This window comes from Sylvia atricapilla, chromosome 2 (genome assembly GCF_009819655.1).
Source record: "Sylvia atricapilla isolate bSylAtr1 chromosome 2, bSylAtr1.pri, whole genome shotgun sequence".
NCBI lineage: Eukaryota > Metazoa > Chordata > Aves > Passeriformes > Sylviidae > Sylvia > Sylvia atricapilla.
In genome coordinates, this window is record NC_089141.1 from 8,500,149 (window position 1) to 8,523,871 (window position 23,723).

A 23,723-nucleotide genomic window follows, 5' to 3' on the forward strand; every position below is an offset into this window, starting at 1 on the left:
ATATAGAACTGCTCACATGTAAATATCATTATGCTATTGTAAAAAAGAAATATTTATTTTTTACAGATGCCGGACCCTGGAGGAAAAAAGATGACCTGGTCAAGGCCAGCCCCGGTCTAGCTCTTAGTTTATACTTTTTCTTATAGGCAATATCTAACCTGTACAGTGTGAGGAGGTCTCAAAAATATTGCTTGTACCTGCCAAAGCGCATATGAAATCACAAATATTTATTGCTGAATTGTCTTGTTTTGCTGTCCTCTTGCAGGTCCTGATGTGTCTGGAATCTCCATTGAAAGTGATAACAGAAATGTAAAAGCAGAGGAGTTTAAGGGTACAGTATGGGTATTGTTGTGATAATTTTTAATATATACACAATAGCTGCAAACTATGTATACAGAAGCTTGCAGCTATTGTGATTGTCTTCCTCTTTCCTGAGGGGTCTTGTGCCTACTCTCCACTGATTCTGTGTTATCTTGGTCTTGTCCCCATTTTCTCTTACTTGAGGTGGGGTTGAACTAGGTGCTTCCCAGAGATCGTTTTCAATCTCACCTGAACCCTACCGAGTTCACTGGTTCTATGACTTTTTTGTCAGTCCTGTAACTTCTGCCTGGTTTTCTTCCACACAATATTATGGGAGCTGATGGAAAGAAGAAATATTAAATATCTTACAAGGCAGAAAAGTAAGGGACTAGAAAAAGCAGATATAAGTTAGCTAATTATAAGTAACAATAATGGTTATTTTTACTTGTCAGTAGCTAGAATGGCTATTTACACAGTTATATATGTATGTGTCATATATAAAATGGCAAATTACTTCCCGTAATCGAGTGAGGAACTTACAGAGGCAAGGAGGAGAACCTGTTTGCTGGGTGGATGAGAAATGGCTGTACTGTAGTGTGAAGTTTGTGGGTTATATGGGTTTGTTTTTTGAATTTTGGTTGGAGTGGAGAGAGGTAGGAATTTGGGATAGAAAAAACTGTTCTCTGACCTTTAAACTTTATTCAGCTACTTGAGGTAATAATCAAATATTTTAGAGGTTTTTAAAGCTATCATCTGGACTTCTGTTAAGTATTCTCTTGACAGAACACATTTAGAGCTCAAGGCAGGCAAAAGCAGAGAGAAATGCAGATAATATTGAAGCTTGATTAGGTTCTGGCTTTTTATATGGTATATGGTTTGCATTTTGTTCTTTTGTTATTTGTACATTGAATGAAATCAGTTTAGCACAGCCCAGATGCCAAGACAAGTTCTCCATTTGTAGCAGCACTATGGGATGGTAGGGCTGATCAACATAGTTATTCCACTGACTGCAGCTGGTCTGAAATGCATTTTCCTTTTCTCCTTTAACTCTTGTTACTGTAGAGGAGGATGGTCAGGCACTGGGACAGGCTCCCCGGGGAAGTGGTCATAGCACCAAGCCTGACAGAGCTCAAGGAGCATCTAGGTGACACTCCCAGTCATGGTTTAGTTTTAGGTAGTTATACAAGGAGCAGAGAGTTGGGCTTACTGATCCTTAGGGTTCCTTCCAACTTGATATATTCTGTAATTCTGTCACCAGTGATAGCCTCCAGACCAGATGTAAATCAAAATTAAACATTGTGCAAATCTCTCCAATATTCCCGAGGGCTTTTGCAGGCCTAGCAGTACCAGTGCTGATGCACAGTATCCTATGGCCCTACTCAATGCAAGTCAATGCAAGTCAAGTACACCTGCTCTGGAAAATACCTCTCCCTGACTCCATTACTATAGGAAAAAGTGGGAGAGGGAAGCTGTTACAGTTCTGCCTGTTTTTTTGTCAGCTGAGGCCAGGATGAAAGACACGGAAAATGTAGAGTCGAGTTTGGTCCTGGTTGTTTATTATATCTTATCTATTTACAGTGTTTACAGTCTTCAAACGCATGAGTTCCAACTTTCCAGTTAAAGAAACAAGACACACAACACCACTCTAACTACACACCCACAACCCCTTGGCCATCATACAATCTTGGAAGCCTGTTCCAAGGCCTCAAGTCAAATGTGGTCAAGCCTGAGGGTCAGCACCCCTTAGCAGAGAAAGCCTGAAATTTTCAGCCTCTGGGATTCCAACATGGAGCTATAACTAAGGATGATTTAGTTATTTGGTCTCTGTTCTGTGCACACTCCCTTTCTTCCATACACTTCTTTTTCCTGAATGAGTTTAGTGGGTGGGCATCAATGCTGGTTTTTTTCTGAAACAAACACACGTGACATGCAAGAAAGGGACAGATCATTTGAGACAGAGGTGACTTGTTCAGCTGAGAACACTTCAGCTGAGCTGTCTCTGTGTCAGCTAATAGAGACCAGCTCATTTGACAAGCCAGCTGTCACAAGGCCAGTAGCAAAACAAGCTGAGCTTGAATGATGGTTTTTCTTTGTTAGAAGAATACAAAAAAAAAAAAGGGAAGGGAAACTAGCAAATCTTAAGATTCAGGAAGCCTCCACCCATCCACTCAACCAGAAGTCAGGAACCTGAGACTTCCTGAGTACACAGTATGTTTTTCAAAACAGTCAGTGCATGTGTAACATGTTTCTGGCAAGGAATGCTCTCCTGCCTCAATTTTTCTTTCAAGTCTGGATATTTTTTCCCCTCTGACATATCACCAAGGCTACCAGTCTGGGGTTTTGTTTCTTTTCAGCACAGACCTAGGAAATCAGACTCTGAAGGGCAAGTGAGTAGATCTGTCAGTAGCTCTTAATTGCTTTCCAGCCTCATTTGCTGAGACTGGAAAGGAGGATGATGGTTGATTATGTTTGAGCAGTGCATATTTGCATCATGAAAGCTAGACTGGCCTGGTCAAAACCATAAAGGCTTTTTCTCCTAATATTATGGCCTGTATTTGGAAAATGAGTAGCTTACCTTATAGCAAGTTCTATATTACATTTATTTTTTTAACCATTTTACAGGAATATTTTTCACCTCTGTTAAGTTATACATTTGAGCAGAAAAAACTATTGATACTGAATTCAGAATGGTAATTAAAAAATACATTTATATCAGTGTCAAATTCCCTTTTTTAGGGTTTATCTGCTCAAAAATGTTTAAACTAAAATGAGGGCAGTAATAAAGAATGTGAGTGATGAACTAGATATTTCCATGTTGGATGGGGAAAGTACAAAACCTTATCCAGCATCAGAATATCTAGTCTCCAGCATCTGAAGTTTGACCCAAAGGCCACTGAAGTATAGGAAAATTACTGATTTCTTTGTCTCCACTGTGTTTGTGTAAATCTGGAGAAGCATCACTTTGAGAAGTAGATCAGGCCATTGCTGACTGTACAAATTCTTTTGAAGGGGGAACATGAATTTCATAGAGCCTGAATCTGTGCCAACACAATACTAAAATCTCTACTTTTCCCTTTTGTCTTTTTTTTCTTCCTTCCAGAGGCTATTCTTAGTTGCAAATACAAATTTTCAAAAGGGATGGGTTTAAGAATAGAGTGGAAGAAAATCCATCCTCAAGGAGTCTCATTTGTCTACTACAATAGTGAATTTACAGGTACAGTACTACAAATAGATGGTTTAACATGTCATTCTCTAGCATAGTTATTGACTCTTTCTTGGGGAACAACACCAAGAACATGACTGAACTAGAAGTCAAGAGACTGTTCATATAGAAGAGCTGTTGTTTTGAGAAAAAGAATTCTTCTCTGGGGAAAAAAAGGCATATCCTTATAATATCATCAATTATTAGTTTCCTTTTAATGAAGTTAAATTCTTCTTTGAATTCTTTAGACTAATAAAAATGGTACTGCAGATTCTGTGGAACTTTTCAACAAAGAAATTACATGTGGATGTAAACTCCCCTAAACTACTGCAGGCTCTGCATTCCAATCCTAAAAAGGGGTTTCTGAGGCCTCCTGTAAAGCAGGAGGCTTAGATATGAATAATGCAGCATTTGTATATACATAAAATATAAACTCAGCTGTATATTTTAAATTATTTGTATTCTTTTCTGAAGTAGAATTTCTCCCTGTATGTTCTTGAAAAGGACTTACCTCAGCTTTGTGTGTTGGAGAACACATGGGTCTCTATTACATTGTACACAATAAATGAAGTTTGAGAAGTAAAATAAAAGCACAGAAATATTGTTAGCCTGTAGAACTAGCAGATGTGTTGACTTTGTTGATGAACTTGGGTTTTTTCTGCATATATTTAATTTAGAGAAATGGTAGAACTCATGGCTGTGTGTGTGCATGTAACTTGAATTTCATAATAAGCTGTAGAATTAAAAATTTTCTTCATTGTAATAAGTCTGATGACAGTATCTTTGCTAAATCCATCAAGTTTTTCTTGCCAAGTTAAAATGTCAAATACTCTCCTGTGGTCTCACTAACAACTTTTTCTTTAAGGTAATTAAGTTAGTGATTGCCACATCTCTAGTGGAAAGGGGTGCCTTTCAGTCACCTCACTACTGCTGTACATATTTTCTTAAAACACCTTCAACAAAATGCATTCCATCTTCCAACTGGATAATGTGTGGCTGATGGAGGTTTTTTGAATTGAGGGTGGTCTTTTGGACTAAATGGAAGGTTCATACTGTCTTGAGAAGGAGATAACATATTAGCTCTTTGCTGATAGATAACTGACACTGAACAAATGAGCAATAGTTTCAGTACAATATGACATAAAATATCAATAAATTGTACATGATTTCAGAATAGGCCAATGAGCCATAGATATTTGCTTCAGGTTGAAAAAGGTGAAATTTAAGTTAGATATACAGTGGAAATATACAAAGGAAATTCTTCCCCATAAGGATGGTGAGGCACTGGCACAAGTTACCCAGAGAAACTGTGGCTGCCCCATCCCTGAAAGTGTTTGAGCCCAAGTTGGATGGGGCTTGGAACAACCTGGTCTAGTGGAAGGTGTCCCTGTCCATGGCAGTGGGATGGAAGAAGACGATCTTCAAGTCCCTTCCAATCCAAACCATTCAGTGATTCTGTGATTCTATAAGCAAAGAGCAGAGACCTCTGTCTGTTCTCTCTAAAGGTGATCTTCGAGGCCGAGCAGAGATGCTGAATACAGGAATCCGAATTAGGAATGTGACTAGAAGGGATTCTGGGACCTACCGCTGTGAAATCAGTGCCGAGAGTGAAGAGGGACAACAGCTGGGAGAGGCTACTATTACTCTCACAGTATTGGGTACAAACTTTATTACTTAGGGTTTTTAAAGAAACTGGGTGATGGGATGTTGAAGGTAGGGTTGTCCACATAGTGTGTGGCTGCTGGGTCTTCATTTTGGGTCTTCTTCAGGCTTTATAAACACACTTGCACATGAACATTCTACAACATCACAAAACAGCTTAATGGAAAGTCACACTTGAATTAGAAAGGGGCATAACTAGGGTTTTATTATATCAAGTTGAGTTTCAGTTCTTAAATTGAAATCACTCAGTGACTGAGAATCTGGATGAGATGATCATGGTGTTTGGCACTGGAAAGCCAGCATCTGTCAACACTTATCAAATATTCATAAGCAGAAGTTCGTTCCCATATGCTACAGCCTCCTGCTTTTGGAAGGAGAGAGTTTTTGTGCAATGACAGCCAGAGAGCTGGCAATTGGTGGACTTTATTTTCAGGAGAGATGGTGGTGCCTGCTGGGGAGCAGTTGTTCTTTGTGGGTCTTTGTTTTCTTTCCCAGTTAGGGCATGAATTTAAAAGTGAATACTGAGCACATTGTTCTCACATTGGGTTTGGTATTTGTCCCACTGGATGAGTGGTAGAGACTAATAGTTTTCCTTTTTTTATCTGTACAGGGACAAAAGAAAACACTTGCTTTTGTAGATTATATATGTGTCCTATTAGAAATAATAGTTTATCTTTTAAATATATATAAAAAGTCTCTAAGTTATTCATGAAGGATGATAAATGCTGATTAGCATTTACCAACAATGAGGTAACCTTGTGGCTACTGAGCTAGCTAAGATAACCCCACTTATTCCTTCCTTCCTTTCGCTTTCTCAACAGCTTTCCTGTTTTAAATGTGTCTTCTTAATTTGAAGTTGAAATCTTTGAGGCCAAAGGAGAAGAGGGGGTGGAGTGGATGCTGTGTTGCTTAAAAGCCTTTTTGAAAGTTAATGTGGATTAGTATCACTTCTCAAAATTTGAGAAGTATCACTTCTTAAAATCAATTCTCAAAAATTAACTCCTTTTAATACAAAAACTCTTTTTCCCCCTTCCTCACTTCAGTTTTTAAATACTAGGGCAGGGAAGGGGGCAATTACTGCACTACAGATTCTGAGTTATTCCATCTCTGTCTGTGAACAAGAAGCTCCATACAAGAAAAAAAGTGAAACAAACTCTCTGAGGTTGGATGAAAGTGCACAGATTGGAGACAGGATGACACAGCATGTAGTGGGGCGGCTGGCAGTAAGCACCTCTTTCATTTTTTGCAACTCATAAATTTTACTGTGCTCTCAGTAGCAGGATTGTGCCTTCCAGCCCTTCTCCTGCACCTTGTTTCATTGATGTGGTAGTTATCAAATGTGCACAAGTGCTCACCTCCTCATAATGACTGTCAGCCTGTTGGCATGTTGTCATGATCCCATTATTAAAGTTCATAGAAATGCTCCTGCCTGAATTAAGGTGCAAACAAGGCCATATGCCAGTGACAATAGTATGGGGTTTATTTAATAGTTAATACATGAGAGAGAGAAAGAGAGAGGAAATAGGTGGGGGGGACAGAAAGCGAGTAACAGGGACAGAATGAGGAGAATATCACCACTCTGTAGATCCCAGTGATGTTTCATTGATCCTCTCCATCTGGTCTTCTCGGTGGTGAAGATTCCCCCAAAAGCATAGAATCTGATTGGTTAATATATACTCAGGCTAGGTAGGAAAATCCAGGCACCTCCCTGGGGTGTTAGGGGGAGTTTGGCATTATCTCTTACAACAGACTCTGGGTTTGTTGCATCACATGCAATTCTGTGGTGCAAGGCTTCAGAAATGACTCTGGGGAGCATTTCGGGGGGCCTTTGATGGATTAAGGCTTCCCTTCAGCTGCCTCTCACCTGAACATCCCATGGATGTGGCCTTCCCAAGGTTGAGGGTTCCATAGCCAGTTTGTGTCAGGGAGGATGAGTTCACTGCCCCTGAGCAGAGGTTACTGTACACCAAAACTCCTTCCCCCCGCCTTGGCTGGCAGGGAGGTCTGTGCAAACCTGGTTCCAGCCAAGGGGTCTGTGGGCTACTGCCTCCCCCACCCCAAAGCAAACCAGAGATGATTCTTAGCACGGCTTCTGGGTTTGGTTCATATTATTTTCCTTGTTTACTTGTTTGTTTCAGGTGATTGAAGAATTGGTTTTCCCTAATCTCAGCAGTTTGACTTTCAGTCCAAAGTCCCAGTCAGGTATCTTCAGGGAGGCTTCTTTTGTTGTAGCTTCTTTATCCAGTTTTTGTTATGATGGGCAAAACTTTATATCAATATTTGAGGCCTATGAACTATTTCAGTCTCTGACACATGTGGACAGTATAAGTACATGTGTAACAAGTGCAATTTCACTGTCCAGTTGCTCCGAGTACTCCAGTGTGTGAGGTACCCAGCTCTGCAATGACAGGAACGGTTGTACAGATGAGCTGTAAGGAAACTGAGAGCTCCCCTCCATCTGAATACCAGTGGTACAAGAACGGTGTTGCCTTGCTGGAGAAGACAGGAACAGGCAGTGCTAGAGCAGCAAACATAACTTACACTATGAATAGAAAGTCTGGCACTCTGGTAAGTGTAATAACCAACTCTGTCATAGACAGCTATCAAGGAGAGCAAATTTACTGTTCAGTATAAAGATGCACAGGGATCTAAATCCAAATATTCACAAGGTCTTTGCTCGAGGTCAATGTCATGCTGAAATATGTGGTGAGAAATGTAGAAGGTAGCTTCTGCCTCACACCAGTGACCAGCCATAGACATTGAATGATACACACAAATTGGGTAAGGTCCAAGGCTGCAGTAGTGTTAACTGAGAATCTAGAAATACATGACAAATTTTACCTTGACAGCTGGTAAACTAGTGCCAGGTAAGAATGTGCTTTCAGTCGGCAACAAAGCTATATTTCATAGAACCTTAAAATTTGGAATAATATCTTCATACACTTCAGGGGGAGTCAGGCACTCAGGGCAGTAACAGAATCTCTGCAAGCCAGTGCCATTTACAAGTTCCCATCCAGAACTTGTAAAGTCAGTGGGAATGAGTTGGGACTGTAAGTAAGTTTAGTTCTTTGTTTTAGTTGTAGTTTGTTTGGTGGATTGTGGTGTTGGGGTTTTTTTTTTTTCCTTCAGAACTGGCTATTTCTCATTCTTTCCCCATTAGCTGATCCTTCAAAAAAACTTGATGCTACTTAGGGGTCTGAGATTTTTCAGAGGTAAAAAATTGTTCTACGAACACTACTCTTGTGCAAAATCAAACGTGGAAACTGAAGTATGATTAAGCATTCAGATGTTCTGAGGATCCTTCAGCACGTCACAGAAATCAGGTGGACTACTCAAACTTACTAATCACTTCTGAAAATATTGAAGTATGGCATACATTAAAAAGAAACATTTAACAAGTCCAGTGATTAAAAAACATAGGAACACTGGAATTGACATGAGATCAGTCTCTATCCATCTCTTTGTTATGTATCAAGTGAGAGCTTTAGACAAGCCCTGCCTGAGGCTTGGATTTTTGGCAGCATCTTAGGTGACCTGCACATAAATTGCTCTGGCTTGCAAGTTCCTAAGAATGGATAGTTAGGTCTACTATAAAATAAATTACTTATTGAATTGGCAGAAGGTAACAGACAAGAGGCCTTAAATGGTTACTTATTACATAGTATAAAAGAACTACTAGTAGATTACATAAAACAGTGTATGACATTAATGTACCTATATTATAGCTAGCAAAGAAATAATTAGATTAGAAGTCAATGTAACTTACCAAATTTCTGATAGCATAAACAGAGTCCTTTTACTCAGCCCCCAGGAGAGTAACCACAAAATAGCATCCCGACTTTGGGGAGAAGACCCCACACATTTCCTGGGAATGTGAAGAAAATTTCTGCTTTGTGAAAATATGGCATAGCTGTTATAATTTGTAAAGTGAAGTGTATGTCAGTCAGAAATTCCAGCTTGTCTTTCCACATCTGCTTCCACAGGAAGATGTTTACTCTCAGCTGAAAGCATCAATCCCATAGTGATGAAATAGTTTACTACGAGACAAACTGTCCTGACTGAGTTACTTCACCAGGGCTCATGTGAGGCTAATGTGAGAGCAAGATGCCCTGAGATACTGCACCAGCTAACAAGTAACAGATAAGCTCTTCTGTGGCGGGGGGGAGATGTCCTGCTACAGTCTCTCATTTTCTTTTTTACAGTAGTAGTATTTGATAAATAGTGTGGTTTATCATTTCTCTGTTGGAAGAAGACATAAAGTGTGTTTTTGGAGGGTTGAGAACCACCCAAACAGCTCTTTACTTCTGAAAAATTTCAGCTGACGATGCATCGTATTGTATGTGTCAAGTTTTTTTGAAGGATGGATTAATGGGGTCGTTGTTTTGACAAAATGAACAAACTTTTATTTCAGGTATTCTGAAATTAGAGCATATCTAAAAAAGTGTACATTATTGGAAAGTTCTGATACACGGAAAATTAATTTCCTTGTAGATACACTCCACTTTGTTAAATGTCCATCTAAAGGAACCTCTTAGGCAACAGGTAGACATTGAAGGACCCAGGGAATGTGACTAGGGAGGTGTTACAAGGTTGAAATGGACCTAAATTTCTTACTTGCCTTCAGTGTTTTTTTGGGTTTTGTTTGTTTAAAACAAACAAATCCATACATTGACACGTCAACATTTCTATCCTACAGGAATCTTTTCCTCCCTGTTTTGATAATGGTTTTGGACTCTTTCTTAACAGCTGTTTAATACAGTTACAAAGAATGACACTGGAGAGTATTTCTGTGAAGCCTCCAATGGGATTGGATTATCTCAGAAATGCTCAGTGAAACGAATGCAAGTTGGTATGTATTAAAGAAAATAATGGTGGAAAACAGTCTTGCAGTAGTATTTATATAATAGCATGGTGCAACTAAGAAGCTAAGACTAGATTGAATTAAATCTTTTTATTTGGTTATGGCATTTGGGGGGAGGAGAAATAATAAGTTCCTTATTGCAGTAATTAGCTTTCAGATTGTTAAACACTGAACTTCACAGAATAGCATCAGCCATATGAGAACATTAATATTTCCAAACGCTTTTGTGTAAGGCTTACAGAAGAGTGTGCCAGCCCACTGGGGTGTTTTCTTTACATAAAGCCTCCTTTTTGGGATTCATGCATGAGAAATCTCAATGTAACAGTCTGTAATAACCCAAATTGTGTGAAGTTTTTGCAAAATATACAACTGGTTCTTGCAGATATCATAGGAAAGCAAATGGTAACAAATCCTAATGACCACTGCACAGAAGATCCTGTTCAAATGTTCCATAAAGCAGCACATGGAACTGCCAACTTCCATAAGGTGCTTTCTTGGAACTTAATTGAAAATCACTGTGTCATGGACTTTAATCCATTCCTGGTGGATTATGAGCAATTGTTCCTCAAGCTACTGAGATAGAATCGCTCTGTGAAAATACACACTAAGTCCTAAATTGCTGTCAGCCTAAATACTACAACAATTGATAGGTTTTGGGGTGAAAACTCAACCATATATTAACATATGCTTAAAATTAGAATCCAGATAATTAATTTGAAACGTAACAAAAACCTATGAAAATGTTTCTGTTTGTTGATGATTTTGGCTTTCCTAAAATGGATGATATAGTCTGAAGGTCTTAGTGATTTTATCAGGATATGAGTGTGGTCATTGTCATGGTTGAACTCCAGCCATCACCTTCAAAATAAAAATGGCCAGATGTTTCAATAGCCTGGTGTAGAGTTTAACTTCAGGAAACTCAGCTTTATTGTGTTTTATTTTAAAAGCCTTGCTATTTAAAAATTAAAAAATCATTGTGTTTCAAATAACTCATTTGAAGAATTCTTTAGAAGTGGAACGCAATTGCCATTATCTGTTTCAGCTGTGTTAAGCAAATTACCTCTAAAAAACTTGCTTTAACACTTACAAAGATGTCAAGATATTTTTCCTCAGAGACATATGACTTGAGTAATACTTATCTGGGGTAGATATGATGAGGGGTAGGTATCCCTTGGTCCTTCTTATTCTTTCCTTACTTTTGACCTAAACTAAGCAGTTGATGTGTACCAAACACTTCTCCTGAAGTGGCTGTGGCATATTAGTGCTTTTTACTGCTTAAATTAATCTAAGTGTTACTAATTAACCTATGCATCTTGGGTCAAAGACTTCTCACAGATACAAAAATGCCTGTGGTAATTAGGGGAAAATCCAACCAGTGGAAATATTTACAATTTAGAACACTGGACTTCTGCTTTATAATTACAGATGACCTTAATGTAAGCGGTATCATTATGGCTGTACTATTTGTGGCTCTGGTGATGGTACTGTGTGGCCTTGGAGTATTCTATGCCCAAAAAAAGGGCTACTTTGCAAGTAAGTAGAATAAAATTATTCCTTCCTTGTGTCAAAAAATGTCTTTATTTAGCAGAGTTTCCGTGACACTCTGTCTTGCCTAGAGAAGCTGTGGTTGCCCCATCCCTAGAAGTGTTCAAGGACAGGTTGGAGGGAGTCCTGAGCTACCTGATCTAGTGGAAGCTGTCCCTGTTTATGGCAGGGAGTTGGAACTAGATGATATTTAAGCTCCTTCCTACTTGAACCTTTCCATAAGTTTATGATTGTGATGACATGTCCTCCTTTCCATTAAGGTTCTTACTCTGTGGTACTAAAGCTGGAGAGCATTAAAATTGCAACATTCTGTGCAGACATTTTTATTCTGCCAACATCTGCTGCAAAAGGTACTTTGAAAATGCAAGATGTTTGTGCAGTTGCTTAAGGCTACCAAAGAACCACCTAGGGAAAGCAACAAGGCAGACCCTGGTTCCTGGAACCTCTCCAGTCTAGTTTTGAATAAGGAATATCTAAGAAAGGCAACATAAAAATAAACCAGTTTTAGTATGGGAAACTAAATTAACTGTCTTCTTCCTCTGGATCATGTAAAAAGTTTGCTTTTAGGGATTGCTGCAAAAAGCTTGACACCCAGTAACCCTCTCTGTAGCATTGGTACCTGTAGGGTTGAGCACAGCAACAATGAATACCAAACATTTGGTATTGGAAAAGGTCAGCTGCCTGAAAGTACCAGAGGCTACAGGGCTGCTTGTTAGAATTCACTTGGAGCTTCATTTACCCTTGAAAGCAACCTAATCTTTCTTTTGCCTAAACTCACTATACCAAAAAGAGACATTTGGTTCAGAAACTCCTAGAAACTGAATATTCTAGGAATAACTATTTCAAAGAACTTTAAATCAGCTAAGGAAATGTTCTTGTGCTAATTCTTTTTCTTTTTTTCTTTCTTTTTCAGAGAAAAGCTCTTCCCAGTAAGTATCTTAATGCAAGTAGTATATAAGTCACTGCAAACCTCATTTGTGTTTCAGATGATTTAATAACTGTAGTGATTTTTACAGCCTTTCTAACATTACTGTTGTGCAGTAGCTTTCTTGACACTGAGATAAACATGATCCTACACACTAGCTGGTTTCCTCATTAGAAACCACTGTGTTGATCACGAAGTGAATCATTACATTACTATGGTAAATACACAGAGATGTGTCTTTTTACATAGTTACAGCTTACATCCCTAACTCAGCTATAGGCATTCATGTGTCTCCTCTTGAAACTAGACAAAAGACAATCAGAACCAAATTGAACTGCTCTCATATCCATATCTATCCATATCTATCTCCATATCATATCAGGTTATGTCAGGAAGTGTTTTGTGAAAATATAACTGGTGTAAACTTTCTGGTGACACTGCCTCGTCTATTCCTTAGATATGGATTTATTTCACTCAAATTTCTTTGTAGCAAGTCAGAATTCCTCAGACTATTTTAGTTCTGGCCATGAGCTAGACAAAAAGTGTAACTGGAAGACAAGCTAGAGAAGGTGTTTGGCAGTGGTTTATGAGATAGTGACTGGTATCTAAAAGCATTCAAAGGATTTGTTATTGTAAGGTTTTTTTCTCAGAGGGGAAAAACCCTGAGGATTGCTGGAAATCTGGAAAAATGCATCCATATATGAGTCTCCCAAAGGCTCCTATAAACCCAACACAGGAAAACTTGCTAACCAGTATTTATTTCCTGCTCTGTTAACAGAAAGAAGACAAACTATCAATCTACAAGTGAAAAGGCAAGTCTTTTGTGTTCACTAGTGTGTTTTAAAAGCTTTAGATGTCTTCAGAATTCCTTAGATCTGTCATGTCTTTGTACATGTACATGAACTCCAAGCTCCTGCCATGCTGTACGTGGCAGCTGTACCTGGAAATACTTTATCTCTGCCTGCACTTACAGCTTCCTATTGCATAGTCTCAAGTGCCACACAACTACAAGCACCTTGCTCCATACTTTGCATCTTTTTGTACATATTGATTAACTAACTGATACACAGTCCAAGACAGTAATGAGAGAAAGATTGGGCCCTAACTCTTCTAAGAATAATGTGGGTCAAAAGATGACTAAGTATGGAAGCTGAATTTACATCCACCCACTTCCTTGAGTGGGCTCAAGGGCTTTAACTACATGTACATCATTCCAGCTTTTCAGATTGGTGCAAAGGGAATGGATTCCAAAGTAAAACTTCAGCTAGGAGTCCCTTAATATCACTGTCTACAGTTTAAGGATATTAGGAGTTTAAGTAATGCTGATGGGATCTTTTAAGGTGAACACCACCCATTTCCTTAATCGAAACAAAACATAATAAATTGCATAAGCTTATTCCTTGACCTAGTATGCATATAAGAAACTTCCTGAGACCAACTATCTGTTTGCTCTGAGTGAGAAGGATAAAGCTTTTCAGAGCTATGGTATCTGTCATTGTTAATGCACTTAAATATCAGATGCTGAACAGAGCTGTTTGATACCTGTATTTATGAATAGGTTACTACTTTTGTGTAGAGAGCATTTTGTAGACTTCCCATCCCAGAAAAGAATAAACATTTACTAACAGTGCATAGGACACATTTCTTGTCAAGCTCAATGCCTTAGTTTCTTCTGAAATGTACACTAAATATTAACCTGCTTAAAATCTTTGAACTATTATTTATGTAACCTTGTTTGCTTCATTTAGGATTTCAAGCATACCAAGTCCTTTGTTATTTAGAAGATTTCAGCCTCTGTGAGGGACATCAAATGACTGCTTGTTATACAAAAGTATCAGTGTCCTGGTTTCAGCTGGGATCATTTTCTTCATAGTAGCTGTGTTTTTGATTTAATATGAGAATAAAGTTGATAACACACTGATGTTTTAGTTGCTGCTGAGTATTGCTTACTTCAAGTTAAGGAGTCCTCAGATTCCCATGGTCTTCCAGTGAGGAAGTACAAAAGAAGCAGGGATAGAGCACGGCTGGGGCAGCTGATCTGAACTGTCCAAAGAGACATGCATAGAATCACAGAACCATAGAAAAGCTGAATTGGAAGAGACCCATCAGGATCATGAAGTCCAACTCCTGGCCCTGCACAGGACACCTCAAGAATCACACCATGTGGCTGAGAATATTGTCCAAACACTTCTGGAACTCAAACAGGCTTGGTGCACATCAGAACATCATGCCCAGTATTTTAACTGGGAAAGCTGTCCAGGAGGAGCCAACTGCTGCTGGAGGACAGGCTGGGCTTTGGTCAGTGCATGGTGAGAAACTGTTGTGCATCACTTTTCTTTCTTGGGCTTTACTCCTCTCTCTCCTTTTCACTACAGTTCATATTATTGTTGTTATTATCATTATCATTAGTATTATAGTATCTTATTTTACTTAATTTCAATTATTAAACTGTTGTTCTCTGAACTCACCAATTTTACTTTTTTTTCCCAGTTCTCCCACTGGGCTGGGGTGGGGACAGTGAGCAAGCAGCCATCTGGGGCTAAGCTGCTGGCTGAGCTGCTGGCAGTCCTTTTTGGCACCAAATGTGGGACTCAAAAGGTTGAGATAAAAAACAGATCTGACTAGAGCATATTAAAACAACTTTGTTATAAGCCTTCATTGCATTGGTTTAATAGTTGCTGGTCACCATATTGATTCATTTGCTCTAGGGCTGGGCTGAGGTTACCACTGTGTTGTTCTGTGTTGTACTGGCTTGTGATATGATGGAACAGCTGCTCTTGAGCCTGCCTGCTATGTGTCCCCACCGTCCTTTGGGAGCCATCTGGTGGAAACTATCCACAGTTACATCTACTGCCTTTTACCCTCAGAGAGCCAACCCATGGGGAAAAAACCTCTTCCTTCACCTCCAGGATGATTACAGTAGCATTTCAAAATATTAAAGACTTTGCATATCCTTTGAATACCCTTGAAACCAGCCTGGTCCTTTTGGTAACAATCAGTATGTTGTTGCATTTGGTTCAGGCCCTCTTCAGGGTTAAGAAACAATCTCTGGCTACCAAAACCCCACCAACACATACAGTGCCTACACAAACTTCAGTGACAGGCCAGCACGAGGCAACCACTCAATCCTTATTCTTGAGTGAGCTGTGAGATAGACATAAATATTTCAGCTGTTGTTCTGATAAGCGTACTACCATCTGGCTGCTCTGATGCTGGGATAATGGGGCTAACAGACTGGAATTAGAGGGTAGGAATCACTTCCTTAGAAAGCAGGCATTGACAAGGTGATTCCACGAGAGACACAAGTCCTCAGCCTCTGGAAGAGATTCCTGTCAAGCATGAAGATATCCTTACAAGAAAGATGTTACAAGTAGAAAGATACCCAATACTTGAGGGAATTAGCTGTGCTAGAGATTATTTATTTTTTATTTTGACCTGGACAATTCAATTTTATTATTTAATTTTAGAGATTATTTATTATTTATTTTGACCTGGACAATTCAAGGTTCCCCACAGATCCAGACCAATTCCTCTGCATACGACCCATGTGGTGGAAGTTTTTAGAGTGTAAAGTACACACCAGCCCACTCAAAATGTTAATCTGGAAAGACATCACAACCATCTGTGGATGCAGTGGCTTGCCATCTCTGGGAATTTGAAGACAACCTCTCTTCCTCTCTCATCCCATCTGTGGAGAAACTATCAGATAAACTGTATTAGGAGTTTCAGCAGTTTAAAAGAGGGTATGTTCAATTCTCCACCTCTACAGACCCCATGCTAATGACAGTAAGCATTGGCTCAAGAGGGGGGATATGGAAGGTACAAACCACAGGACGGACACTCTGGGTTTAGCTGAGAGACCACAGAAAGGGCATGAAGAATTGGGATGGAAGACCTACTTTGACCCTAGAGACATGGCTATATGAATTGTAAGGATAACAGTCCCAAATAGAGATTCTTCCAGGAAAGTTGCTACTCCCATCTCCAGTGGATGGTTTCCCAGGCAGAGTGGAAGGGCTGAATTTACTCCTGATCCTATGGAAAGAAATGCTAATCCATTTCCTCAAAAAGTAAACTCTCTTCGATGTTGTGGGTGTTTTGAAAATGCATATTCCAAACTAGTCTGTTTGTAGGTCTTTATCAAGTGACTCAGAAGAATGATTTCACACGGAGCCCTGAGCAACATCAAGTCTTTGAACAGATTAAACTAGAAATACTTGGAAAACACTCACAGATGCTTGGGCCAAAGAACATGGCATTTAGTAGGTGTATTGTATCATGCACCAGCTGAGAAAACCAAACAATCCAATGGACTGTTAGATTACACTGAGAGCAAAGGGCAGGAGGACCTTCAAACATTGGGGATGCACATTGCCAAAGGCCACCTGGTGGCCACCTTCAGCACTAGAAGATCTGCCAAGGGACTGGCCCTGCCCAGTCAAAATTTCTACTGTAGAAGGGAATAAAGTTCCTGTGGTGTGCATGAAGAATGTGCTGCAGAAGACAGTCTGGGTTATTCCTGCCTTGGGCAAAGGCAAACTCATATGTGGGATTGTTTTTGCTCAAGGACCTGGGCACACTTAGTGAGACAGGAGGATGGACAAGTCTGGTTTGTGCATTGAGTAGATTTGATTCAGTAGCCAGTGAATTGCGTGATGTGAATTGCTGTATAATGCTGTGTACTAACACTTCTATGTCAGCTGTGTGCCCACTATTGCACTGAGCACGTCGTGGTGCCTGTCTCCATCCCTCCAGCTTTGGGGATCTGAACCCAATTCCCCTTCAACTGCCACATTAAGAATAAACTTCAATGTAACTGGACAAGCAGAGCAGTGACGGAATCAGAACTGGCTTCAACATGCAAAAATCTTAACGCCAGACACTCTGAAAAACTGTTTGAAGTAAGTGATGACTGTCGTAAGCCAAAAGTCATGAACTGAATGAATAGACTCCTATGGGGAGTCTACAGATTAAGGAAATGGTACATGTGTGTGCATCTATAAAAAGATGGGAAAAGGTGGTGGTGTATCGCACAGTGCAGGCTCTGGCATGACATAAATGGAATGGAATAAGCAGCTGATACTTTCCTGGTTTCAACTGGAAAATAATTTTCTTCCTAGTGGCTGGTACAGAGGTGCTTTTTTAATTAGTATGAGAATAATGTCAGTAACACAGTTTCAGTTGTTGCTCAGCAGTACTTACCCTGAGTCAAACTTTTCAGTGTCTGATGCTCTGCCAGTGAGAAGGTACTCAAGCCATGAGGGAACAAGACCAAGACCCTGACCTGAACTGGCCAAAGGGATATAGAACATGATGCGCAGTATATAAACTGAGGGGATGTTGGCTGGGAGGGGGCCATTTGCTGCTGGGGAAACAGACTGGGCATCAGTCAGCAAGTGGTGATGAGCACTTGGGCTGTGCATCACTTGTGCTTCCCAGGTTTTATCTCTCTCTTTCCCTTATTATTTCTTTGGTTCAATTATTTAACTACTTTATCTCAACCCATGAGGATTTTTCCCAATTCCTTTCCTTGTAGTAGGGGGAGGGGGCAGGGAGTGAGCCAGATGCTTCTCTGCTAGCTGGGGTTAAACCACAACACCAAGGCATCTTTTGACCTCTGCTCTGTAAATAGTTCCTATGTCTTACATGCTGAAAATAGAAACTGCCAGTATTTAGTCAATCTAGCTGTGATGGCATTTCAAAAAAAAATAACCCCCCAAAAAACCTAAAGACAAATTAGCTTGTATAATCAATTTAGTTGTGTGTGAAAGCTTCTCATTTTGTTTATATGTACATGCAGCAATACAAGATTTACTCCTGCAGCTTGGAACAATCTATTCAAGTAACTTCCATACATGACCTCACTACTTGTGACTCAACCACTGTCAAGGACTCAATTTCTCCTGCAATTCTGATTTACTACGACTTGGAGATGATTTTGCGAATCTGATACAATTTCAGTGTGTAGCTGTGCAGAAATAAACTCACTATGCTGACAAAATAAATCTTCCTGCAATTAAAGCTCAAGCAGTGTTTTAGTACTTAATGTGGAAGTCTCTCTCTCGCTGTAGACTGCATGTGTAGTTTCATTCTGAAGAAAAATCATGTCAATACAATTCAAACTGTAGTATGTAGACTCTAACTGTTGAAGTGTTTATGTAGTTTCTTAGATAATAAGCTGAAGTGTTTTTGTCAATAGTTCAGTTGCAGAAATTCACACCTTGCAACCTCTTTAGCAGATTTCAGTTTCTTCTGGAAGATTAACCTCATTACCTTCGTGTTCATTGATGCAGTGTAGGACTAGGGCATTTGTGCCTATGCTTCTGGCTGTGCAGCTCCATCACTACTGTAGGGCTTTGCTACAGACTTAAGGTTCATGGATATTTTTTTCTACAGAAGCTTTTTGGCTAAACTCAACAGAACCAGTAGTTCCTTCCTGGTATATCATTACAAGTGTTATAATACCTAAGCATTGAAACATAGCACACAAAGGAGTTTTGAAGTTAACATTGAGCAGCACTACCCAGCTGCCTGTCATGTAAGAGTTGATGATCCACAGATGGCTACGCTCACCATGCATTTTAAGAGCTTCTTCACACCACTGAAATCCAACTGAAGCACTACATTTATTAAATCACAACTGATGCCATATTTAGCAACTCCATGGCTGTACACTGCTGTTCCGTATACAAGCTGCAGAGATCACTTCTGAGTCTCCTCAAACTTGGGCTCTACAGGAGGAATGGGAGAGAGAAAATTTCTATTAGTCTCTTTTTATTCCATTTTCAAACACCACAATTAATTTCAAAGAAAACTAACGATTACATTGGCAAGCTAAAGCAGTACATTGCAGTCTACACCCCCACTTTCTGGTTAAATGTGGGTAGCAGTATACAGTAACTAGGCTGGAGAAAGGTCTTTTTCACCGTGAGTGAGTTATGTATAAAGACTAAGCCTCAGTAATATTCTGCCAAAACAGCTTTTAGCAACACATGGGATAGGGGAGAACATAGCAGAGAAACTGAAGAAATCAACCAGAATGTTACTGGACAAGTATTTCCAATGTAGTTCTGATACAAGAACAAGTAATCAAGCTCTTCTCTCCCTTTCATTAGTGTATATTAACAGAGAGGAGCACACAATTTCAACTGGACTCAGCAAGATACTCTCCAAACACCAACTAAGGAGTTCTTGATGTCAAAGGTACAAGGCTTACAAAGGTTAGGGGTTTGGGCACCTGGGTTACTAATGCTTGCTGTCTTTAATACAAAGTCTGAGATATACATATTATATATACAAAGGATATATATATATATATATATATATATATATATATATATATATATATATATATATACTATAAGCAAGGCTCAGCTTATAGTAAGCATCCCTAAGGTAAAAAAGTTGAAGTTCCTACACATATGATTACTTATATAATTGCAATTTGAAACATAATGGAAATTGGATCAAGGACAGGCAACAGTGGCAAAAGAGCATAGTAATGTTGTGTCTGTGCTTTGCTCCATTCCTATGGTCACACAAATTCTTTTTCCTTACAAAAACAAGTAAAATTTTAATATGCATAGTTTCATACATGACACAGAAATAAAACTGAATATTGAGAAACTACATCCCTAAAATTGTGGGAAAATAGAAAAAGAAAAACCATAAATCATACTTTACAGGTATTCTGGTTTATCTGCACCAGTAACAACCTGACACCACCTTTACCCAACTGAAATACTACCCAAACCCAAACCATTTTCAGGTGTGTTCCTAGTCTAAATTAGAATTCCCAGACAGTCTGATCAGAACTACAAGTTACTGACTATTGTGGCTTGGCTTTGGCTGGCTGCCAGATACCAACCAAGCCTCATGCAGTCTGCCCTTTCCCTTCCACGTTAAAACAAACTTAGAGCAGTCAAACAGAAGCCATATCCAAACAGCTGAAGATAAAGGTTTAATATGATTTAGCCACAAAATATTCATAAGAAAGTTAAGTCCTATGTTCATTTTCTGAAATCAGTGGCTTTTCTAAGGAACTTACAAAATCAAAAATGTCACAGTTTAGATGATGTTAAGACTAACTGATACTCACATTATAGTCTGCAGATCTCCTTGTCAAGATGAGAAAAATACAGACCATATGCTATTACTATTTTAGCTCTTTTTTAGGGTGTCTGAAGGACAATTAAGACAGCCTTATCTGACTGCAAGTTTTGTTAATCATTAGCATACAGAAGAACACATCTCTGCTAGAAAAGGCAAATAATCAAAATAGGAGTCATATGGAAACAGATGTGAACTGTGCAAAAGCATCCAGAGGGCATTTTACAAAAAAATTAAAGGTACAAATATAAACTAAAGAGGAATTTTAAAATACTGAGAGTAAACATGTCTCTACTTGCAATTAGAATTCAGTAAGATTGTTAACTCACCCTCAAATTTAAATTCTGGAAACTTGGTGAGATCTCCCTCACCATACGCCCGTTGGAGTCTTGCAAGGGATTCATTCAAATCTTTTTGAAAGTCCGGTCCTGCATCAACAGGCCCTCCAGCTTGCCTAATAAACATTAAAAGTTGTGATTAACAGCTCAGATCTAACATTTTATGTGGAAAATTCTACATTTTCAAACCCATTTATAAATTAAAACCTTTTCAACAACCAACCCAAGGAAGTAATTGAAAGTGTTTCCAAATCTCAAGATATGACACTTAAGGGCCTCCTTATCTTACACATAAACAAGATTCGCAGGGTAAAGTAAAGGTTTTCTGTTTTCAGTGATGAAAATCCAAGCCTTTTGAGACAAAAGGTGGTCTTAGGAGGCAAAAACACTGATGAGTATGGAGGCTCTCAGGGCTTTTAGTTTTGTTTGTTCCATGTGTGAATTCCTAACAACACTGTGATTTGCATCTACCTCTGAATTAGTTATCTCAGTTAGTAAAGCTTCACTGTTCTTACAAAGAGAACACATTTTGAATGCTGAAGAAGCAAAAAACCCCACCACGACAGGACCTTCTTGGGATTCAAACATCAGAACTAAAATAATAACTCCTTAGATTGCCAGCTCTCTGTTGTACCAGCACAGGATCCACACTCAGAATTGGTAAAACCACCAAATATCTGCCTCTCTACACAGGTGGGTTTGTAGGTAAGGACACACACATCTTCCACCAGTAGAGCTAAGAAGCATCTTAACTCCTCAGAAATATTTCCAAAGAATAAATTACACAGAATTACTACAATTTTAGGGTTTTGGTCAGTAGTTCATTCAAACATTATAAGAATCTAAGATTCCATTTGAAGGAACTGCTTATTAACTGAAGATGTTAAATGAACCATCCTGATAATTCCATAAATTTTCACTTGCTTTTAGAGGCTATTTCCATTCAGCTTCTGGAAACAAGACTACAGACTGTTTTCCCCAGCCAAAAAAAAAAAAAGAAATAAAGGGTTTGTTTGGCCTTTTCCCCCCTATTTATAGAGCATGTAGATGGGTAAAAATTAACATACCAGTGCATTCATGCAGTGTGCAAGAGACCTTAACTGCTCAAGAAGAATGACATTAGATTTTTTCTGTTTTTACGGGAAAAATTATATAGTTCTATTAGATATGCAAGAACAAGCTTTCCCACTACACAATCACAAAATGTTGCAGGAAAACACTTTTTAAACATTTACAGACCAGTCTACAAAAATATCCAATTGTCAAAAAAATCAAACACTTCATGTCTGATGTTTTTATGTCAAAATCAACAGATTTTCCCCTTCCCCTCATTAAGACAGTTTCCTTTACTTACTTGCTCTTCGTGTTGTACTCTCTGATCTTGTCCAAGAAAAGCTTCTGAACCGGGTCGAGTTCTTTTACCTTGTTGAACATAATTGCAGAGAAGCCAATGTTCCTCCGCAGATGAATGGACACATCGGAGAGGAAAAGGGAGGAAAGCCGTAAGATCTGTGGCAGGATCATGATGGCACTGCTGTTTTAACCATTAACAAAACATCAAAGCAGGAAGAAAGAATCAGTCACAGCCATATAAATGTATAAAAAAGCATGAAAAATAGCTTGGAGCTAAAACCAGAAAAGTACTTAAAAGATATTTCTTTATTAAGATATTATTATGATAAATGCATAAAGAAAAAACATGAATGTACTTTGGAGGTGAACTTCAAAGCACAGAGGTATTCAAAGGTTATTTAAACCGGGGGACGGGGGAGGGGAAATTCCAGCGCCCATTGAACACGAGCGCACTGTGATCCCACGGGTCACTTTCGGGACGGAACCGCGACAGAACGACCCAGACAAACTGTGAATTCCGCCATTCACATCGTTTATAAGTAGAAAAAAAAGGTGACAATTTCAACGCAGCAAGGCTCCTCAGAGTCACCTTGGCCGAAACACCACCTCTGCTCGGCCTCACCGCCCTGGCGATGCGCGCCGGGAACCTTCCCCTGCAGCCCCACCGCGCACACCCGGGGCTCCCCCGTCCCCACACATGGGCCGGGCCCGCTCGGCGCCCGCCGGGAGCCGGGGCAGCGCGGGAAGAGGCCCGGGGCAGCACAGCACGCACCGTGTCCGCAGAGAGCCTCCTCAAAGTGAGGGGAAGCGGCTCGGGGCCTTCCGCATCCGCGGCGGCCGCGTTCCCGCGCGGGGGCCGCCGGGAGTCGTAGTTCGTGCTGGGGCGCGGCGGCGTCGCGCGCTTTCCCCGCGCTGGGCCTGCGCGCCGCCCCGACTCCGACGCAACCCGCTCCCGGACCTGCTCCCGGAGCCGGTCCTGGGCCCGCAGCTGGGGGAGTTCCCGGAGGCGGACGGACGGCGGGACGTATCGGTCGCGGCGGGCGGACGGACGGACGGACGGCGGTGGCGGGTGAGCGCGGCCCGGCCCGTGTTTTGTTTCCGTTTGTCCCCCGGCGGCTCCGCGATCCCATTTCCGTTTCGGGTTCAAACAACGACGCGGAGGCGCCGCGGGAAGCGAGGCCCAGGGGGAGGTGGCGCCTCGGCGGTGGCGGGGAAGGGACCCCGGCATTTGGGATCGAGGGCTCCCGCCGCGGGGCTCGCGAGGCCTCCCCGGCGCGTCAAAACTAATTCCCGCTTGTAAAAACCTTGGTTTGGGTGAAAACGTAACAGGATGTGGCGTGTTGTGATTCTCCCCTTGCAGCGGTGAGAAGCCCCTCAAGTGATGTGTGCAGTTCCGGGCCCCTCTTTCCGCGAAGGGCTGGAGCAAGG

General features: G+C 40.3%; 3 protein-coding genes across 8 annotated transcripts in view; 2 read left to right on the forward strand and 1 right to left on the reverse strand.

Moving 5' to 3' along the window:
- Positions 1-272: 272 nt before the first annotated feature.
- Positions 273-18,522, forward strand: JAM2 (junctional adhesion molecule 2). Its single transcript, XM_066340763.1, has 9 exons — positions 273-331; positions 3,401-3,514; positions 5,008-5,160; positions 7,527-7,732; positions 9,911-10,013; positions 11,451-11,558; positions 12,484-12,499; positions 13,274-13,307; positions 14,244-18,522. The coding sequence occupies exons 2-9, from the start codon at positions 3,439-3,441 to the stop codon at positions 14,274-14,276; spliced, it is 729 nt and encodes a 242-aa protein (XP_066196860.1). The 5' UTR covers positions 273-331; positions 3,401-3,438; the 3' UTR covers positions 14,277-18,522.
- A 580-nt stretch (positions 18,523-19,102) lies between these two features.
- On the reverse strand, positions 19,103-23,205 carry ATP5PF (ATP synthase peripheral stalk subunit F6). Of its 4 annotated transcripts, none has more exons than XM_066340766.1 (4): positions 23,068-23,205; positions 22,297-22,476; positions 20,934-21,058; positions 19,103-19,226 (listed from the first exon to the last, which is right to left on the reverse strand). In XM_066340766.1, the coding sequence occupies exons 2-4, from the start codon at positions 22,464-22,466 to the stop codon at positions 19,198-19,200; spliced, it is 324 nt and encodes a 107-aa protein (XP_066196863.1). In that variant the 5' UTR covers positions 22,467-22,476; positions 23,068-23,205; the 3' UTR covers positions 19,103-19,197. The 4 variants fall into 4 exon arrangements, with proteins under 4 accessions (XP_066196863.1, XP_066196864.1, XP_066196865.1 ...); XM_066340767.1 differs by having other exon boundaries at positions 22,297-22,473; positions 23,068-23,189; XM_066340768.1 differs by lacking the exon at positions 23,068-23,205 and adding an exon at positions 22,885-22,905.
- A 20-nt stretch (positions 23,206-23,225) lies between these two features.
- GABPA (GA binding protein transcription factor subunit alpha) overlaps positions 23,226-23,723 on the forward strand; it is a 33,109-nt gene continuing 32,611 nt past the window's right edge. For 2 of the 3 annotated variants that reach the window (XM_066340757.1, XM_066340760.1), the window contains exon 1: positions 23,226-23,364. The gene's annotated coding sequence lies outside the window, so the exon portion shown is untranslated. Of the gene's footprint in view, positions 23,365-23,513; positions 23,658-23,723 lie in introns of those variants that run through there. The other variant, XM_066340758.1, reaches the window with a different exon arrangement.